General features: G+C 42.3%; 1 protein-coding gene and 1 long non-coding RNA gene across 3 annotated transcripts in view; one reads left to right on the forward strand and one right to left on the reverse strand.

Annotated features, from left to right (window-relative positions):
- Positions 1–21,920, reverse strand: part of becn1 (beclin 1, autophagy related) — a 131,030-nt gene that overhangs the window by 19,440 nt on the left and 89,670 nt on the right. The window contains exons 5-8 of one of the 2 annotated variants that reach the window (XM_079851079.1): positions 18,524–18,614; positions 17,833–17,922; positions 511–647; positions 125–319 (exon numbers count right to left, since the gene is read on the reverse strand). In XM_079851079.1, the coding sequence (XP_079707205.1) occupies positions 125–319; positions 511–647; positions 17,833–17,922; positions 18,524–18,614 (513 nt within the window). The remainder of the gene's footprint in view (positions 1–124; positions 320–510; positions 648–17,832; positions 17,923–18,523; positions 18,615–21,920) is intronic. The other variant, XM_079851080.1, reaches the window with a different exon arrangement.
- Positions 14,271–15,580, forward strand: LOC307146800. The gene is made up of 4 exons (XR_013819157.1): positions 14,271–14,317; positions 14,783–14,839; positions 15,311–15,385; positions 15,476–15,580. It is a non-coding gene; the product is annotated as an uncharacterized lncRNA (long non-coding RNA).

Genomic DNA, 21,920 nt, shown 5'->3' on the forward strand with positions numbered 1-21,920 from the left:
TGGGCTGTAGTTGTGTCCCTCTCACATACTAAATGATAGCATTGCCCTAGGGAACAGGGATTCCTCTATTATAATAAAAAAAGAATGATATGACTCCATTGTAAATATTATAATTCATATGTACTGAAGTTCTTCTGTGTCCATCAGCTGGCTGTAGTTTCGTCCCTCAGACAGCTCTTCTGCCACAGCTTCACGCTGACCCTCAATGCTCTCCAGTTCCTGGATCAAAGATTCCTCTTCTTGTTTCAACTGCTGCAGTGCATTCAGTAGACTGGCCTCCTCCTCTTTTGGTAGCTGAGACAGCAACTCTAAACAGCTCCTGACAATTCAAAGCCAATTGAGTGACCCACTGGAGTCAATGATGTCAATCATGTATTGACTAAAAAGGTTTAATGACAAAAATAATGATACAAACCCTAGCACAAAAAAATTAACACATCCCACTCACAGAAAAAGAAAGAAAAACAGTTGTTTGTTACTTGACATGTTTTGAGCGAGAGTGATACTAACTTGTAATTTTGGCACTCATTCTCAGTGATGTTGAGTTGTGTGTCAAGATGGTCCAGGAGTGTGTCAGTGCATTCCTCACACAGTGGGTGATCAATATCTGTCTGACCAGACATGATGTCAAACAGATCGCTTGTCACCTACAGGAAAAACACATACAGAAAGAAGGATCTATTCTGATACATTCATCTACTTCACCCAACCTATAATGCTTGAACAGGGTTCTACCCTAGAATTCCAAAAAAAACCTTTATGCCAAAAAGGTTCTACAAATTATACCCCTAGCACAAGTTTCATTCCTGCATAAAATAAATTCCATGTTTTTGCATGTTTAATAGCTTTATTAGAAATGTATCTCTTTAAGCCATACGTTTTATCTATTTATTAATGAATGCTTTATTAGTCTGCTATTTATTTAACACATTAACAAGCATGATTGAAAGTTCTTCAGCTGTCATGTCAAAAGACGCCATACAGCTCTTACACTGATGAGTAACAGGCTCATATGTCATTTAATGATTCTATGTGTCTATTAAACAGATACGTGAAATAATCACCATAAACACCAAACAACTTGAACGTGTAACTATGCTACGCTGATAATTTCGCAGAGACATAAATTGTGCCAAATTTCAGGCACATGTTTTTTGCACAAGTGATTACAGAGCTTGCATACACCGCATTTTAAACTCCAACTGTTATGGACGTTAGTTTGAGATTAACAACTGGGAAAACAAGGGTCTCCTCAGACAAACCTTGTCTTTGATGACTTACATGTTTATTTGAAGAAGCAAAAAAAAAAAAAGAAAGGTGTTTACTGTATTGTCCAGGTCTTGATTTAGTTTTTTTTTTTTTTTCTTTCTTTCTGGCATGATTCCCTAAAATATATTAATAACTGCTGTGGATTGATCAATAATGCTGGCAAAAGTTCATGTCATAGTCCAATTTACTTTTCTTTGTACTATGGATTGTATTGAACCTACAACCTGATTTGCATAAAATTTGGGACATTTTGTAAAATGCAATAAAATCAAGAAATTCAAAAGTACAAAGAATAGATTTCCAAAGTTTCTACTGACCAAATTAAATGTATTTTCTAAATATAAACACATTTTGATTTTAATGGATGCAACACTCCAAAAGTGGGACAAAGGCAAAAAAAAAAAAAAAGGTTTTCCAAGTTAAGCTGTTAAGCTATAATATTCAACGGGCAATTTTCTGTCCATTTTATTTCGCTTTGCAAATTCGCTTCCACAAATTCAGTGGTTCAAATTCGACAGAAAATTCTATGTTGACATCCAGGAACTGCAGGAAAAGCCGTAGATTACCGAGCATACTCTCCATCTGCTGTTAGTCAACTTCACCAGCAGGTGGTGCAAAAGCGCGTGTTGTTGATGAAGACCAGCAACAGTTAGAACAAGCCATTCATTCATAAAAGTAATTTACAGCAATTTAAGTGTATTTGTGATTATTATGATGGCTGTTTATGTTAAATTCAGTGTCTTCACGGTTACTTTTCCTGTGTAGCCTACATGCATCTTTCTCTACCATGAACAAGATTATAATGTTATTCCCCCGATGCGGATGTACAGATCCAATGTTACATTTGAGGTTGACATTTCTCTTGGTTTAGTTTGTGCTGCATGCAGTAGGCTACTAGGGTTTCCCCTCAATACTTCAGGACATAAAAACGCTTAACGTAGCTTGACTAATACAGTGATATAAAAGACCAAACTCGCAGGCAAGCAGATGGACTCAGAATATGAACTTTACGCACAAACTTGAATGCTGAGCGTTTCCCAGTGATATACTGGCATAAAGTTGGCTTGACATTGGACAGTCGCACATTTAGGGACCATCTCTAAAGTTACATACGACATTGGTATACACGTTTCTAACTTCAATGGTGAAATGTGGCCGGGGCCAGTGTTACACACCTACTCTTTTACGATAAGTGCCATGGGATTTTTAATGACCACAGAGAGTCAGGACCTCGGTTTTACGTCTCATCCAAAGGACGGATGAGACGTAAGGGTACCAGCACAACAACCCATAGCGCCATCTTCTGGACAATAATAAAATAAAAGGAAACAATATATTCCCCATAACTTAATCCAATTCCTCATTTCAATATGATTGTCACTCCTGAAACTTTGCAGTGTGTACTTGAACTTGGCAGCATGAAAAATAACATTTCAAATTATAAATGGGTTATATCAGAAAGCAACCAAAAAGCACTTCCTTTATCATCAATAAAGCTAATATCTCTTCAGTTCAGCCGCAGCGCAAGCTTACTGAATGAAAACTCCCATTATAATAAAAAACCTGTCTATACTGCACAATAAATCTTTTATTTTCATCGTCTTTATACTTTGTTGGTTATAACAAAATGATTCGAGAGCATGCAGAGCTCACGCTGAACAAACTGTGGCGTCTTGAGCTTCAAACAGAAGTGTTTGAAATCAGCACCTATCAGTGTAATGGATTCGCCCTGTACTCTATACTATACCGGTACAGCATAAAGACTGGTACTGTTATGTTTTTAAAATTTAAATATCAAATTGGTACTGAAAGTACCAGTACTTTTGAAAACCTTAATGCATCCACTCTCTCAATGACACCAAAGTCAAGAATAAGCTGAAGTTCTTCAATGACAGCCGTTCGAACAGATCTGAGTTTCTGACCAGGTGTAACATTAGGAGAGACTTTTACTTTATCCAGGAAACCTTTTGTACATCACAGCTTAGCAACAGGCAGAGAAGCAGAAAGGCCCATTACAGGTGCTGACAGTCGAGCAGATTCCGAAAGAATGGAAGAAGAAAATGCAATCCATTAATCAAATCCATTCCAAGAGCAGTGCCAAACTAAAAAATTGATGGGCCCTGAGGGAAGTGGATTCTGGAATCCACTGCTGCTTCAATGTATATCTAATGAGTGATTATAATCAAGGTATTAATCAATATTTTTCAGTCTAAATATCAAATGAGTGAATGACTTCTCGAAGCGTATGAGATTACTTAATTATAGGAGTTATCAGTGTGATTACTGAAATGTTCTTTTCATATATTCTCTAATGTCTATATTAAATATCTGACTGGTGTATTAAATATCTGAAGGTGACTGAGGGTCTGGCCCATGCCAGTAATGCAGTAACAGTGCTTGCTCATTTAGCCCGGCTTCCAGAAATTAAATATGGACTCGTTTTGTTTGAGAAAGGTCTTCAACGTGTTGAAACATATCTGTTCTTCTAGCTCACCATGACGACTATAGGTCACAAGGGCCATTGGAACCAACAGTTTAAGTGACCATTTTTTAGTTAAAGGGATAGTTCACTTTGAAATTAAATTTTGGTATGTTTTAGCTTACCTCAAGGGCATCCAAGATGTAGGTGTCTTTTTTTCCGCAGTAGTTTCAATTTTGATATTTTTAGGTCAAACCGTTCTTGTCTGACAGTCATATCATGCAGGTCTGTGGTCACTGTCTCAAAGAGCATGCACAGAGTCCAAATTAAAACAATTCATCCATCGTCCAAATTAAACAAGTCCCCATCGTAAGTACACATTGATGGCCTAAGACACGAAACGAGCGGTTTGTGTGAGAAAACGAACAGTATTTATATAGTTTTTGCCTCTTGTAACACAGCCACGTCCAAGTGATCTGAGGGCGCGAGCGCATCCTGGTGTGTGACGTGTGTGCAGACTGGTGCATGGGGGGGGGGCCCCCCCCTAACAGCCCCATCATACACCCGGTGCGCTTCGCCAGGCAAGTGTTTTTTGTTATTTTCAGCCTGACAGTTAGAATTAAATTTCAGTTATAATTCTGACTCTTGTCTTAAATTGACTGCACTTCTAACTCCTGGTCTTTATTAATTATATCTGGTCCTTGGATCTTTAACTGTAAATTCCCTAACAGCCCCATCATACACCCGGTGCGCAGCGCCAGGCAAGTGTTTTTGGTTATTTTCAGCCTGACACAGTTATCATTTTCACGTTCTTTGCCACGTTGTTTAAATAGCAAATGCATTTGTGCGCCCATGGGCGTGCTGGTCTGAAAACAAGGTGTGTTCAGGCGTATTGTTGGTGCGTTGCTATTTTGAGGCAACGGAAATAGACGGTGCCATTGACAAACTGAAGCCTGGCCTAAAGTCAATGGTGCAATTTTATTTTTGTTATTTAAAGAGCGCGTTAGTAACATGAGTCTATAGGCAGGTTCACAACGCACGTACACTTTGTCTTGTAGATCCCATGTGTCCTCGCGCACGAGCAGATCCGTTTCCTCACTAGAGAAGTGTTCAGTTTTTCCGCTTGAAAATTCCACTATGTAAATAGCGAATCCGTCATGGCGTGAGCGCAACTGGCTTTTAAAGGGAATGGGAGATGAGACTCTGATTGGTTTATTGCACGTTACGCTCAAAACACATACTCATTAAGAAAACAGGGACAACCCTTCTAGACCATGCGCCGGGCGAGCCGACAATTTTTCCCGTCGTTAAACTAGCAAAAGTGGACTTGGACTCGCCCTAAGTGCGCTTTCGCTGTGCACTTTAGACCATGCGCTTAGATCGTTAACATCATCCTTGGTGACAGAAAAAGGTAAGCAACAAAGTACTGGTATTGGGTCCTGGAATATGTCACCAATTTAACAGGAGGATGCAACAAGTGCCCTGCGATGGACTGGCCACAGTGCTGACCCTTCAGAGGTTATGCAAGGAAGAGATAGGCAACAAGTAGTCCTTTTTAAAATGGGTCTCATACACAGATATTGACAGAATGGAGTGAGCTCCACAGGTACAGAGTAGGCTTGCTACGATAGTCGGTGTTGACGGTGTTCAGAAGCAACACCGGTTACATCACTAACCGCCACCGCCCCCCACCGTCGATTTTTGTAATTGTTTTTTTTTTTTTTTACATAAAATCATTTAGTTCTGTAAGAGAACAGACACTACAATTAAAAACTGAACGGTGTCTGCTTAATAAATCGTGAGCTGAACGAGAGTCGCAGCACAGATCGGCAGCAGGAGTCAGAGTTAATTTATCACGAGAATGAGGAGCTGACAATGATGGTGGAATATTTGGTGTCAAAGCGAAATGAAAAAGCACCTATAAGCGAATTTGTCATTGTACTGTTTTGTTGTTGTGTTTTTCATTAAGAATAATAGGCTAATGAACTCACCATTCAAGCAATCCGCCCCTGAATTGGCACTAATTTGAAAGCGAAACTAAAATGCGCACGGCCCCACGTGTCAACAGGCGCAGAACGAGCAGAACAGAGCGAGCGTTTTCAGTTCATTCCAATGGAAAAATGCTTGCTCTGCACCTTTCGCCTTTAAATTAGCGGTTTAAAAGCCCCCACTGGTGATACCGGTGTTGTCACTCACACGACGATTAACCGGTGGGAAAATATCCTTACCGTCACATCCTTAGTACAGAGGCAGAAGCAGTAGTGATAGTAGCAGTGCACTTTATCTTAACAGTTAACACATCATGCATGTAAAGAATTTGGAGTTCAAGCAATTCAATCTCATGAACTATACATGTTTGCTGCGAGCGACATGCTCTTGAAAAATGCCCAATCTTTTGACAATTGCTAAAAACGGCAGAACATCTAGAATCATTTACTAGATGTTTTGTTGATCAACAAGGATAACATGCATGAGCCGATGAATTCATCTTAAGTCTTAGAGGAGGAAGGCGGCCTCCTCGAAGAAAAGATGCAGACGCAGAGTATTTATATCGATACCGACTGACAGCAGCATTAGCTTTTTCTTGCATTGCTTGCACAGGCACCTGACTCTGATCCAAAATAGTTTTAACTTTTTCACCAGCAGCCTCAATTTGAGTAGAAATAGTATTTGCTTTATTAAGAGTCAAATCAGTCTTTAACAACAATAATTTTCAAATATGATGACTGGCCACGTTTTCTTCTAATTGGTCATGTAACATTTCATCCAGATTAGTTGCAAAAATCCCAGAGAGACTATACAATTATACACATTGTATAATTGTTTCTCCAGGTGTTTCTTAAAGCATGTCATTCTGTTGCCAGATAAGTGCACGATCCAAACCATCTTAAACATGAGATGTGCTTTATATTAAGTACTTCATAAACGTACGTGGCTCACCCTACTGTTAGATGCGTGTACTGTTTAATACTTTTGAGACTCGTTTAAAAATTGCAATTTAATCTAGAATGCAAACATTTTAAATAGAGTGAATGAGAGTACAATAAATTAGCCTGTATATAAATCTGTAGCTAAATGTGGCACATTAACATAATGGACTTGAGTGCTCATGTTAATTAATGTGCATTGTCCCTTTTAAAGCAAAGAATACAAATAAATCTAACCTTATTTTAAAATATTTTGCTAAAATATATATATTTTTTTTTTCATCAAGTGTAAGTACTTTGAAAGCCGCATTTGTAAACCGCATTTTTCTGTAAAACGTACTCGGTTACTAGCGTAACCTCGGTTCTCTCTAGAAGAGGGAACGAGTACTGCGTAATAGCTTACACTATGGGGAAACACTCTTTTCCTCGAGATACTGAAGCCAAAAAATTATCCTTAATTTTTGTATTAATGTAAAACGCGTTGCGGCAGCACGCAGACATGGGCGAGACAGCTCGCGCGCCCATTGGCTGCTCTGCGGCAACTGCAGCAGCCTATCGAGAGAGGCCCCTCGTGACGATTGATCCAATGAGGGCGCTTCGCGCCCACTACGTCACGTCCCGCCGAAACGGGTGGGGCCTTGGGCTATAAATATAGCCTCGGAAGGCTGGTTTAGCTGGTTTTTCATCGCTGAAGCGAACCAGAGTTTGATGCATGCACGGCAGGATACGCAGTACTCGTTCCCTCTTCTAGAGAGAACTGAGGTTACGCTAGTAACAGAGTACGTTCTCTTACGAGAGGTTCTCTCGTACTGCGTAATAGCTTACGCTATGGGGAACACAATGCAAAACGCCGTGCGTGCTGAGATCCCACACTAAAGTCCCACGAGTAGGTGCCCGGGGCTCATACATTGCATAATCAGGGACTCACAGAGAGTCCGGAAAAGAGAGGCTGATTAGCATCATTCCCTAAAATATAGTGCTCTATAGGGAGCAGGTTATAAGAAGTGTTCCATACAGCCAGGGTGAACTCAGCCTGGGCTGATATAATATCAGGGGGACTTACACACTGCCCACAGAAAATATAGTCGCTCAGTGAACGACACTGTAACAGTTTCAGTATTCTGAGCCGGTAGTGACGGGCAGATAATACTGGTTTATTAGACCGAGAGCAGTTTGGCCTGCAAAGCGGGAACTTCTAGGTTGTAGAACCTTATAAATGTAGACGGGGAGGCCCAGCCTGCCGCCATACAGATATCTTGTAAAGCAATCCTACTAGACCAAGCCCATGACGAGGCCATGCCTCTCGTGGAGTGCGCTTTGACACCTAACGGGCATTGTAAGCCCTTTGATGCATAAGCCAGCGCTATAGCATCAACTATCCATCTGGATAGGCTCTGTCTTGACGCGGCCAGTCCCTTAGAACGTCCGCTGAACAAAACAAAGAGCTGCTCCGTCTGTCTAAAGACAGCTGAGCGAGACACATAAGCTCTTAATGCCCTGACTGGGCAAAGGCAGCTTGTGTCTCCATCCTCGTCAGAGACCGGTAGGGCTGACAGGGAAATGATCTGCGCCCTAAACGGGGTGTTGAGGGATTTAGGAACGTACCCGTGCCTCGGTTTGAGTATGACTCTAGAGTCGTTAGGCCCAAACTCCATACACGTCGCGCTCACTGAGAGCGCCTGGCCGCCACATAAACTTTGATCGTGGATGGGGCTCTGCCCTTATCCAGTAGCTCTTGTAGGAAGGAAAGAACCTCCGACACTCCACAGTGTGAGGGTGATATGTCACTAGCTGCACACCAGTTAGAGAACACTGACCATTTCGAGGCATAGAGCCGCCTTGTAGACGGGGCTCTGGCCTGTGTGATTGTGTTTAACACTCCCTCTGGGAGTTTAACGGGTACCCGTTGATGGTCCACGCATGCAGGGACCAAAGCTCCGGGTAAGGATGCCAGATCGTGCCATTGGCCTGCGAGAGGAGATCTCTCCTCACTGGTATCGGCCATGGGGCAGTATTTGTCAACCGCATCAGAACCGGGAACCATGCTTGGTTCGTCCAAAATGGGGCCACGAGTAGTACTGAGCATCCACTCTCCCTGATTCGCTCTAATACCTGTGGTAAGAGCGCGACGGGGGGAAACGCATAGAGCGGGTAGCAGGGCCAGTCGTGGGCCAGTGCATCCCTGCTCTTGGAAAAAAACTCCAGACAATGAGCGTTTTCTTGAGACGCAAATAGGTCTACTTTCGCTTTGCCGAATGTTTTCCACAGCAGTTGGACTGTCTGCGGATGTAGGGACCATTCCCCTGCCGGAACGTTGTTCCTTGACAGTCTGTCTGGTCCTACGTTCAAAAGACCCGGCACGTGCGCGGCTTTCAGCGAGCGCAAATTGTGCTGAGCCCACTTCAGGAGGCGTTCCGTCAGCCTGTGAAGGGCTCTGGATCTGACGCCTCCTTGGCGATTTATATAAGCCACCACTGACATGTTGTCTGAGCGGACCAGAACGTGGTGATCTTTTATCTGGGGATAAAAACGTCTGAGCGCGTTGATGACTGCCAGCATTTCCAGGCAGTTTATGTGCAGAAGCTTTTCCCGTTCTGACCACTGGCCAAAGAACGGTCTGCCCTCGAGCAGCGCTCCCCATCCCGAGGTTGAGGCGTCCGTGGACACTACCTTCACGCTCGAGGAAATCCCCAGGTTTACACCTGACCGGTACCAATCGGTCACCTTCCAAGGTTTCAGCGCTAAAACGCATTCGTGATCGACCTTGAGGCGAAAAAGACCGTGAGTCCATGCTCTGCGCGGTACACGCGCTTTCAGCCAGAACTGCAGCTGGCGCATGCGAAGCAGACCCAGCTGACGCACTGATGATGCTGAGGCCATGAGACCCAGCATTCTCTGAAACTTTTTGAGCGGGACCAGAGCACCGCGGTGAAAAGCTTTTGTCATGCGCTGAATGTCCAGTCTGCGCTGTAATGACAGCTGTGCTGTCATAGAGCGCGAGTCCAGTTCTATACCCAGGAACGATATAGTCTGACACGGAGACAGCGAGCTCTTCGTCCAATTGACTCTGAGACCTAAATTCTCGAGGTGATCGAGTAATATGGTCCTGTGTTCTATGAGCTCTGAGTGTGATCGAGCTAGAACCAGCCAATCGTCCAGATAATTCAACACTCGTATACCCCGCATTTTCAGGGGTGCGAGCGCTGCGTCCATGCACATCGTGAATACACTGGGTGCCAGGGACAGGCCAAACGGCAGGACTGAGTACTGATATGCCTGGCCCTCGAAGGCGAATCTCAAAAATCGCCTGTGACGTGACGCTATTTGTATTTGGAAATATGCGTCCTTCAGATCTATTGACATGAACCAGTCCCCTTGGCGAATTTGCGAGAGGATTTTCCTGGTTGTGAGCATTCTGAAACGTCGTTTCATGAGCGCTCTGTTCAATTGTCTTAGATCCAGAATGGGTCTGAGACCCCTGTCTTTTTTGGGTACCAGAAAATATCTGCTGTACATGCCCCCTTTGCTCTGAGCCTGTGATAACGGCTCTATAGCCCCCTTGCTCAATAGTTTCGCTATTTCGGTTCGAAGTAGGTGTGCTACCTCGTCTTTCACCGTAGTTTCGGTTCGCGCAGCGTAACGACGCGGGCGTCGAACGAACTGTAGCGAATAGCCTCTTTTTATAATGTTCAGCACCCATTCTGTCACCCCGGGAAGCTTTGCCCATGCATTCGCGTCAGTAGCTAGGGGTGAAATGATATTTGGGCTCTGGTCGCGATCTGGTGGCGAGCACAGAGCGCCGTTGTGCTGTAACATGAACGCCGTGCTTGCGGCGTGTGAGACCGGGGGGGCGCTGATGACAGCGGGCAGCCTGTCCACGCTCTGTTCTCCTATAGCGGTGAGCTGAGAGAGAATGAGCGTGGAAACCTTCGTGGGGCTTATGATGTGTGTGAGCGAATAGGGGTGTGGGACAGCTGGCCCGCTCATAACGCTGACAACACCGTCTGCTTTGGCAGAATGTATGCGCACTGGTTTCGTTTTTACAGAGACCGCGGAACATACTGAGTGTAGTGTTTGTGGGCACTGGTTTGTGGGCACGTTCACTACATTTAGTGCACAATCGACGTGAGTCGATTTTATTTGTGCGGGCCGTGTGTGACGGGCTGTGCTTGTGTGTAGGAATGGGCACTGGGCAGTGGGCATTTTTACTACACTCATAACACCATCGGCCGTGGCCGGGATACCAGAAAATACACTCTTTATGGGATTTATCTGGGTCGCCGTAAAAACGCCGTTTGTGTGCAGGCAAGCGGGCTGCTTCACCAACTTGTTTACTGCAAAATACGCTGGAACAGTCGCAATTACTGGAACTGAGCGAGCGGGGATTTTCGGTGGGAGTCCGGCCGCAGCGGGACTCGAACACCGTCGTTTTCCTAGGCTGGCTAGGAAGACTTTGAGGCCTCGGGCTTCAACTCAACCTTCGGCCGGGGCCCGCGTTGAGGGGGGCGGCGGCTGGTAGAGTGAGAGCGAGGACCCTGGCCCTGGGTTTGACGGCGCTGTGGAGCGGCTGCAGCGGGCTGGGGTTGCGGCTGAGAGCTGCGAGTAGACGGCTTTTTAGAGCGACCTGCTACGGAGCTGGAGCGCTTTGGCAGAAAATGCTTCATGGCCTGCGATGTTTTCTGCACTTCTGCGAATCTGTCTGCGAAGTCTTTGACAGACGATCCGAATAGGCCGGCGGGAGAGACGGGGGCGTCGAGGAACGCGGAGCGCTCCGAGTCCGACATCTCCGAGAGCGTGAGCCAGAGGTGTCTCTCAGCCACGGTGAGAGAGGCCATGCTCCGCCCTATGGCCTGTGCAGCGGATTTGGTGGCGCTAAGGGCAAGGTCCGTTGCGCTCCTCAAATCTGGCAGGCTGACGGCTTCCGGGCCCTCCTCGTCCATTTTGCGGAGAAGGTTGGCCTGGAATATCTGCAAGATGGCCATGGAGTGAAGTGCAGAGACTGCCTGTCCGGCGGCGGTGTAAGCGCGACCGTGCAGGGATGACGTCATGCGGCAGGCTTTAGAAGGTAGCGCCGTCTTAGCGCGCCGTCCAGCGGAGGGCGGGCAAAGATGGGCGGCTACAGCCTCCTCCACGGGGGGAAGAGAGTGGTACCCCTTGTCCTTAGCACCGTCAACCACGGAGAATGCTGTAAAGACGGGGGCACGCACTCTGGCTGAAAAGGGGGCGCCCCAGGACTTAGCGACTTCCTTGTGAAGCTCAGGAAGGAAAGGCGCTGGTCTAGAGGTCGGAGAAACACGGTCCCCTTGAAGAAAACAGCCGTCGAGACGGTTGTGTGCAGGCTGCTGGGGCGTCGTCCAATCGAGGCCGAGGCTCTGAACGGCCTGCTCGAGCAGACGCATGAGCTCTGCCTCAATGCTGGCCCTTTTCCCCGATGGCCGGTGAGAGGAGGGTGCGAGATCCGCAGAGCTCGACCAGTCCTCGCTACCCGACGCTAGGAGAGAGCAGCTGTCATCCTCCACAGACGCAGCTTCCTCGAAGTCTCCCGTGGCGGAAGCGGTGGCAGACGGCGGCCGCTGTCCGGCGGTGAGGGACTCGACGGAAGCAGTCGAAGCTGGCGGGCGCACCGGCAAGCATTCGCGGGATGGAGGGGGTTCCGGGACCCGTTGGGCACGGCGCTTCTTACGGCGCGGCACCGCAGCGGGCGAAGGTGCAGCCTCGTTGAAGAATGCCATGCGAGTCCGCAGAGTCACCATGGGCATTAGCTCGCAGTGAGGGCAGCCGCCATCAGCGAGCGCGAGAGCTGCGTGATCCTCACCCAGGCAGGAAACACAGATGACGTGGTGGTCCCCGTCGCTGAGTGGAGCTCGGCATGAGCCACAGGATGGACGAGGCATCTTGAAAAAGACGCTTGTCTCTTTTAGGAAGATAGTGTGTGTCGTGGCGGCGAACACACACAGCAGTAAAAGGATAGATACGCCGGATAGCGTGAGCAGGAACGGCGACTGAAGGCGGCGAGATGTCGACCAGCAGCTTCAGGTGAGGGCTCGTCCCGCAGAAGGCTTTTTCAACGGCGTGGCTTCTTCCTCTCGGGATCCAGCGATGCGTGAGCTCCGCTGAAGAGATGAAAAATCAGCTAAACCAGCCTTCCGAGGCTATATTTATAGCCCAAGGCCCCACCCGTTTCGGCGGGACGTGACGTAGTGGGCGCGAAGCGCCCTCATTGGATCAATCGTCACGAGGGGCCTCTCTCGATAGGCTGCTGCAGTTGCCGCAGAGCAGCCAATGGGCGTGCGAGCTGTCTCGCCCATGTCTGCGTGCTGCCGCAACGCGTTTTACATTAATACAAAAATTAAGGATAATTTTTTGGCTTCAGTATCTCGAGGAAAAGAGTGTTTCCCCATAGCGTAAGCTATTACGCAGTACGAGAGAACCTCTAGTAAGAGAACTGCATGTGTTCATGACCTAAAGGTCAGATTATTGCAATGCTCTAATCTAAATCCAGTTGGCCCAAAATGCAGCAGCTTTACCAGGAAGTATGACCACATAAGCCCTGTTCGGTCAACCCCTGTATTAGCTCTCCATTAAAACATCACACATTTTAAAATCTTGCTAATTACTTACAAAGCTATAAATGGTTTAGCTCCTCAGTACCTGAGCGAGCTCTTAACGCATTATAGTCCTTCACGTCAACATTCTGGCCAGTTGACAATACCTAGAATATCAAAATAAATTGTAATTGATCCAGATTAAAGAACCCTCTCAACTATATGTGTATGCCAGGTTGTAATCACATTTCTAAATTCAAAGGTGAAGTATGTAAGATTTTTATATTAAAATACTCTTAACCAAGTTTATTGTTCATAGACTACACTGTAAAAACTAAAGGAGCCTCAAATATCCTGTTGGATACTCAAGGAACTTCAAAATGTAATTTAAGTGCCTCAAAGCTCTTTCTCCTATAGTAGGGTTACTGGAGGAGCACTGACAATCTTTGAGGTTCTTGCTGGAACTTATGGGATCCTTTAAGCACTTTGTATTTAGTTCAGAGGTTCTGGAGTCACCTTTTCATCACCATGAGACCTCGAAGTGCTTTGGGGGAAAATAGAGGAACTTGAATGCAATAAAAGGGTTACTGGAAGATCTTTTAACATTTAAGTGGTTCCTGGAAGATCTCTTATGTTAAAGCCAGCATCTGGAGGAACCCAATGGTTCAGTGAGGCCAGAATAAGATTATTATTATCCTATTATTATTATTATTATTATAATAATAGGCTACTTGTTAGATTCAGTATACATACCCAGGTGAAAAAGATGTACTATTAAATGTATTAAAAATGTACTTGAGTGTGTTTTTAGTAGGCCTACAAAACAAATATACTTTAATGCATTTTTAATATATTTAACAGTAGCCTACGTCTTTTTCACCTGGGTAGCTTACATTTATTTAGTATAGGCCTATTTTATTGATTAATTTAAACCTTAAACAACAACACTAAATAATAATAATATTAATAATATGAAGAAGAAGAACCAGGAGGAGAAAAGTTTTACTCCGTCATGAAACTGCTGCTATTCCTCTGCTGTCGTCGCTTCAGTGATCCGCGCGCAGCAAAGCTCAGCTGATCGATCGACGTCATCGGGTTTGAAAGTAACGGCTCCTCTCATCAAAGCTTCCGCCGTTTGTTCGGCTCTCCGTTACAAGGTTTGTAAACTCGCCAAATAAACAAATACAGACTCTACTCACTATATATTCAAACACACACATATATATAAACTAAATTTATTATACATTACTACGTTTTTACAGTGTTTACCACTCGTTTATTGCACAGTATCTGGTATGAAGATTTTAGCCGCGATGCTAACTGTTGATCGAATGAACAAATGGAAATTATTGACTTATTGTCTTAGATTGATTTAGTCATTCAATTCAACATATTCTGTACAACTGTGTCTTCAAATTGCTGATATAGCCTAACTAATTTATTTCGTCAATGGCGTTTGTTATGAATAACAAAAGCAGGTTAATATAGTTTGGTCTGTTTTTGTTTAGCCTAACTTTACTTACTACAGGTGCCCTCATTCTCTCAAATACCATTTTAAAGCCATTTACTGGTCAATAAATATTATGTTGTGAATAATCAGCTTTGTTCTTTTGTTTCCCCAGAACAACCATTACATTTCTAAAATATTCTGAACATTTCAGTGGCAACATTGAATTACAGTAAGTTATCTGCACCACATGCAAGTACTTTATTACTATGAACTTTCTCTGTTTGAAATTGTATTGTTTGACTGTGTACTTGTGTTTTTTAATCAGTTATTCTCTGAAAATCTTCCCGCATGCTCTCAAATCTCATTCATGTTACTCAGAAAAATAATATCACAGGTTTGGCGCCAATAATGCATTTGAATATAAGACATTTTAACTCTGAATTATAACTTCAAGTTTAGTCTTTTTCGACAAAAAAAGGAAAAAGCTATTATATGGCTTCAGAAGACTTACAACACAACCCATAACACATGAGTTGTGAACTCATTGATTATTTTTAGGATCTTTTCTGGGACATTTTTGGAGCTTAACTGAATATCCATTTTTACATAAATTGTTGCATTGAATTGAACTAGACAAGTGTACATAAGAATGGTTTCATGAATGATTTACACAATTTTTTTCTGCTTGTGTTTCATGCAGTGAAAGCGAACGGTGACTGGGGTTGCATTATGCCTGAGATCTGCTTTTGGGTTCCACAGACAGAAAGTCAAACAAGTTTGGAACGTCACAAGGCTGTGGAAATTATTTAAATTTCACAACTATCACTTTAATAACCTTACTAACAGTAAATTGTGTACTTTGCAGGGATCTCGGTAAGCTGAAATACAAGTTTGAACAAGAATAAAAATCCTCCTGTAGACCTGAAAATCATTGAAGTGCCTGGACCATCCACCAGAAAAGAGGAAAAACAAACGGAAAACGAATCTGCTGTACCTTTCCACTTTTCTAACTCGTTAAGTACCTCACATGTCCCTTGTGAAGATTGTATATTGATTGCATTTTATGTTGCAGCGAGTAAAGGTGCGGTCACATTTTAGAATTTCGTGAAATTACACGGGCAAAAAAATCCATTGACCATTGTCAGCAGTGTAGCGACAATGTATGAAGCACAGCTCACACAGGAGTCACTTTCACACAGCTTTCTGTTGGTCAAATCTAGCAAATTCCAGTGACCAACTTGGTCCCATAGTGACATTTTTGACCACAAACGAAATTGTTGATCCTGTGGATTCTTACTGAAATGACTGGAATTCACCAGTGAACATTAACAGAACAACAGATAATTTTACTGCACCTTAATACTGTTTCCGGGTCGAAGCCTCTACTTCTACTTCCTCTATCTTGTTTCATGAGAATACTCAACAACCATTTATGAACACTGTTGATTCAAGTCACACATTTAAGCTTTTCAAAAGCCATAGTGTACATTACAGTCTCCAGTCTCACGGCATCCCAGACTTCAACATTTTATGATTCAAAATAGCTGAATAACTAACCATCAGAGATTTCTGTATAGAGATAAAGGTTAGGATCATAATTTTCAGGAATATTACAGCACAATGAGTGCATATTAGCACTGTTTGTTTGTTTTTGGCATCTGATAGAGCTTTTGGACTTGGAAACAGTGATATCAGACTTACCATTGGACTGAAACACAAATGTTTTAAATTTAAGTGAAGATGGACATTTTTAATTAGTCAAAATTATTTTTTTTTACATTGATTTATTTCGTGGAGCATATGTGTTTCCATGCATTTTGTTGAAATGTCTTTTCTTGTATAGCCTATTTGTATAAACATGGTTGATTATTCATGTTGCTTATGTATTATACTATTTTTTTGTGTATTCATTGATATTAATAGTTAGCTTTTTTCCCCATGTGCATGGAAGTGTATGTATAAAATGAATATAAAATATGCAATAAACCATTCTTATTTTGTATTTGGTTCAATTTGTTTATTATAATAGAAGTCAAAGGTAACCATAGTAACAATATGAAATTAAATATTTAAAATAATGAAATTTGGTTCCTGGAGGCACCCAAAGTGGTTCCGCACAGTGCCTAAAATAAGAGTTCCTCAGGAAACTTGTGTGGTTCCTCAGAGAACCGCCCCTTTTTAAAGGGTGCCTAGAGGATCTACAGACGGTTCCGCCGGTGTGGCAAAGTGAAGAACCCCAAAAGGTTCTTCCAGGCACCTTTTATTTTTACAGTGTATACATAGTATTATTGGTGACAGGTTAAGGAACAAGTGACATTATTGGAGATTGACTGACTTGTTTTCTTCGACATGCTGGCACCTGGACACACAGTCTTGTGACATCGGAGGGACTCTCCTTGTTATAGTTTTGGATTTATGAGTCTTTACTTTTGTGTGTGTCACTCAGACAAAACAACTCTAAAAATGCCTTAAGGTGTTAATCTACTCGAGGCAAACTTTCGTGAATGGAAGGCCTTGTGAATGGGAGTGAATGGGGCACTTATGACAGCATCAAAAATAGCTATTTTTAAAACACTAAGAAGGTTCGACACATGAAACTTTGCTCAAAGTATCACCAGGGGCTCTACACATGAACTCGAGCATTGAGAACATTGTTTGTGTACACAGAGTTTACTAAAAAGAAAGATTTTGAACAACTCACTGTAGCTGTGTCCGCCGGCATTTTGACAGTCAAAAATAGACGATTTCCGAATGCGAATGAACTTGCGAATGCGAATGACTCTGAATTTTAGTATTGTTTCTTATATGAGGATTATTTTTCAAATACAAGGTCAATATTGATTTTCACCAATGAGAAAACAACAAATTATCTGTGAATTTATATTGAACTAAGCTTTAGGAGCTTTCCATCTTTACTCTCCTCCCTACCCTTTAAGATGCTCACTTTCTGGGTCACTTAAATCCTTACAATACCTGGGCCCCTTCTTAAATTACATCAAACATTTACCTTAAAGACCTGTAACTGGCAACAATACATAATTCTCACCTAATAGAAGGAACTTATTTTAATTATTTAGCTTTTTGTCAATGTCTTGACCCTTAAACAAGCAATGTGCACCACAGGATACATACTCTTTAATCGCTTGTAGGAGGCATGAGAATGAATTTACATCCAATTCTGTTATCATATCATAGTTAAGTCTGATTGGAGTATGTGGGTACCAAATCTTGTTCCAGGGCCTGGGCCCTTAGGGAAGATCCTTTAGGCTCTCCTGGCCTCAGGGCCCCCTGTACACAGCCCCCCTTTTCAATCTATATATTTTGAGTAAAAAAAAACAAAAAAACACACCCTCATGCATAGGCTTTTTGAAATACAGACTGACTGGCAGATCAAAACATAGTAAATACAGTCTTTATGGATTATGACTGTAATCAAGGCAAAAATAATTACAGCTTGTAAGGGGTCAGTGGTATTTATAGACAAAAGAGCATCATACAGCACAGACACTTTGACATAGGAAATGTTCACTGATTGACAATTTTTTTATGTTTTAATTTTTTTATTTGTATTTTTGTGTTTATTAATTCTAAACAGATCAGTATAGTAGCTAAATATGCAGTCAGGTCAAAGTGGCTGGCATAGTGGTCTTTTGGCATGTTCAAGTGGTCTTGTTTGGTATCGCACCTTGACTTGTAATTTGTATAAAAAAGCTCTAATTAAGCATAACATTATTTTTTTCCCTCAGTTTCTGCTGTTGCACTGTATACATTGTGATTTATGTAAATTCAAGCCTTTCAAATTATATAATATAATAAATCATCTGCTTTATTGTACCATTTTTGTGACTGCCAAGAACATAAATGTAAATATGAAATTGTGTAGAATAGTGCCATTTTGTATGTGAGTCCTTACTTTCAGCCTGCGACTCAAGTTCTCCATAGTCCCTCCATCTGAAGCTTCTCCAATAAGAGTGAAACTATTTGTGCTTTCAGTAGACATCATCCTAAAGAACACAAACAGCTCATTAATACACCACCATACATTTGTAATATTTACTTTCAACAATATGTTTGTTACAGTTGTTCTATGCATATAGCACAGAATAAACAGGGGAAAATATATAAAACAAGATCTAGAGCTATTCAATTGTGGATTAACTGAGAATAACAATTCTCTTACGATTCTAAGGAAACATTAATTTCAGTGATTTACAGAACTGTAATATACTATCAAAGGGACACATCACCCATTTGCATTAAGCTTTGTATCGTTAGAAACCCAGTCATATTTTTGAATGGTCGTGCATTATGCCTGTTTCACACATACTCCGTTTGCAGTGCGTATGCAGTGCGTATTTTTTTCCGTACCCATGTTAACAGGTTAGAGCTTTCACACTGCACGCGGATGCGGTCCGGCGATCCGTTCCAGGAGCGGTGCATATACAGCAGTGCAGAGATAGTTTCCGCACCGAGTCTATTTTTGCTGTGCTGCATGCGCTGAATTAAAGTGACAGCGCATGGTTCGTGGTCAAAATGAACACAGATTGACGTGAAAATGTAGTAATTTCACCATAAATGCGTTTAATTAAATAAAATGTAGTAATCTCACCATAAATGCATTTAATTATATACTACTATTTTTCACAGTCATCTTTTTACTTTTAGAAGACCGGGGTAAATCAAGGAAAACTACAATTTACTTCAACAAGGCGACATAATGAACAACACTCGTCTCATTCGTGGAGGTGGAAAAACAAGTTATTTGTGACATGCAAGATTTATTATAGCCTATAAAGATTTAAATTATGCAAAAGAAAGGGTATGAGTCTGCTGTGTTTGTCAATTTTAAGTTTTAATTTAAAATGTAAGCGATTTTAATATAAGAACATGGTTAAATATTTTACCAATTGCTTGAGCAACTTAAAATAATTATATAGAAGAAATTAATTGAATAATACGTTGTTTAAATTGTGATTAAACGTGAATACGTCTATTAAAGAGTGTATGTGTACAAAGAGAATCGCAATGCTGACAAAACTTTTTTTAAATAAAAGTTGCTGATAACTTCTGGATTTGAAATACAAATAGTGAGTATGTGTTTGTGGTACAGCCGTGGATCAGTTACGCACTGCAAACGCAGCATATGTGAAAGCACTATAGCAAATGCTGCTCCTACACCGCATACGCACCGCAACACGCACCGCATATGCACTGCACACGGAGTATGTGTGAAACTGCCGTTATTCCCTCATTTTCCCCTGAGACGGGAGAAATACGGATTTCAGTGTTGCGGTTCCTGCTTATAATGATGTAAAAATCGTCATTTTGCGTCATTCTAAGCAGGAAGTCCCATATCTTTGTAGAGGGGTTGAGACTACAAACACTCGTTCCACATTTTTCCAGGGGTGGAACTCACGCTACAGACCTATTACAGATCAGTGGGTGGGACTTCACTTGTAGAAACTAAAAGCAATATTCGCCATCTTGTTTGGAAGCTAAGCTAACAGGCGCTGTGGAGCCAGATGTGAAGTTACAACAATGGCGGAAGGTACTCAATATGATATGGAAGAAGAGGATTGAGAGTCTGATGCTCGAATCAGATGTTCGCGGCCATCTTTACGAGCCACATATTGCGAAGAGCAGCTGATTATGTCTGCGGCTTCTGCAGCCGAGGCAAAAGACCTGCCTGTCGTGGACGTGGACTGAACATCCCGGTACCATGCAATAATTAACCATTCCGAAAGAAATACAAACGAGGAGTAATTCACTAATGACAGGGTTCCTACACATTTTCCATTTCAAAATTCTCAAATTTCCAAACCTCTCTGTAGATTTCCAAACCATATTTAAAGTGCCCCTATTGTGCTTTTTCGAATATTCCCTTTCTTGCAATGGTGTAATGCAGCTTTCTGAAAAGTTATGAAGACGAAAGAGCACGCGATAAATAAACTTCGTTTCTCAAAAGAAAGAATCGTCTCTGAACCACCTAAACAAGTCGTCAGGAATTTGAATCTTATTTCCGTGACGGCTACACGTTACTGGGTAACACATTTGCCTAATGCCCACCTATGTGTTTTATGTTATCCGCCCGCAAACAACTTGACCCGCCCTAAAACACTGTAGCAGGTTTGTGTTATGCATGTCGAGAAGATGTTGTTTTCTGCTCTACAAAAGCAAATTCTCTTTGTAAAACCTTTCAAAGGATGAGGATGTGAAGAGTCTGGTTAAAATTACCACAGCGATACAACAGCAGTATAACCTTTTGACGAATGCTTCTAAAATCTCCATGAGGTCTAAATGAGGTTTACACTTCTTTACAGTGTGTATTCGCTGAGGACTGAGGAAGCCTCCGGAGCTGAAGTTCAGTTATGGTAATGGGTGTTTAGCTTCCGACAGGCGCTGTAAGCGGTCAACCAATCACAACAGACTGGGCAGTCTGGCCAATAAGAGCAGAGCAGGCAATGGAAAGGAGGGATTTAAAGAGACTGAATCATCGGACGATTTGTTTGAGAATCATTGAAAAATGTGATGTACAATGTATATTTTGAGAAAATTAAAGCGTTTGTTGTAGGAGACCTCCAAAGCAAAATTTGTATTTTCACACACCCAAAAATGGTTTTGAGACAGTTATTTATATCCTTTGCTGTAGTTTCAGTAGGAAATATCAGTTTACACTTCCAAACTTTTATTTTTCTATTGTAATAATCCAGTGAGATTTTTATATGCATAAGGAGTCTGACAACAGCCGGTGCTCCACACGGAGATCTGATCTCACCATCATCAAGTCCATCTGGGATTACATGAAGAAACAGAAAAAACTACTAAATCCAGAAGAACTATGGCAATGTCTCCAAGACGCTTGAAGAAACCTTCCTACAAAGCTACCTGAAAATGTGCAAGTGTACCTGGACAACAGCTGATAACATGATCAAGAAGATTTTATATTTCAGAGTTTTAAGCATGAGACAAATTAAATAAGCATAGCTTTAAGTTTTTCAGGTGGGTCTAACAGTTGTATTCGGGTAATAAATACTGCAGAAATTCATTGTAAAAATTAAATAAAGATTAATGCTTACAATTAAAGTTGCAAAAGTTATTCAGACAATAGCAATGAGTGATTTTATTTGTCTTTTGTCCTTTTGATTAACATGACAGACAACAGCAGGTATATTAGTCTGACTCTGCTGTCACTTTAAGAGCTTATGCACAGATCCAATATACTGTTACATAACATGTTATCTTTCTCAAATATTTAAGGTCCAAAACTTTACCTGAATACTCACCCAAAAGGGCATTTTGACATTTTGTGT

The sequence above is a fragment of the Squalius cephalus genome, assembly GCF_949319135.1.
Source record: "Squalius cephalus genome assembly, chromosome: 19".
NCBI classification, from domain to species: Eukaryota; Metazoa; Chordata; class Actinopteri; order Cypriniformes; family Leuciscidae; genus Squalius; species Squalius cephalus.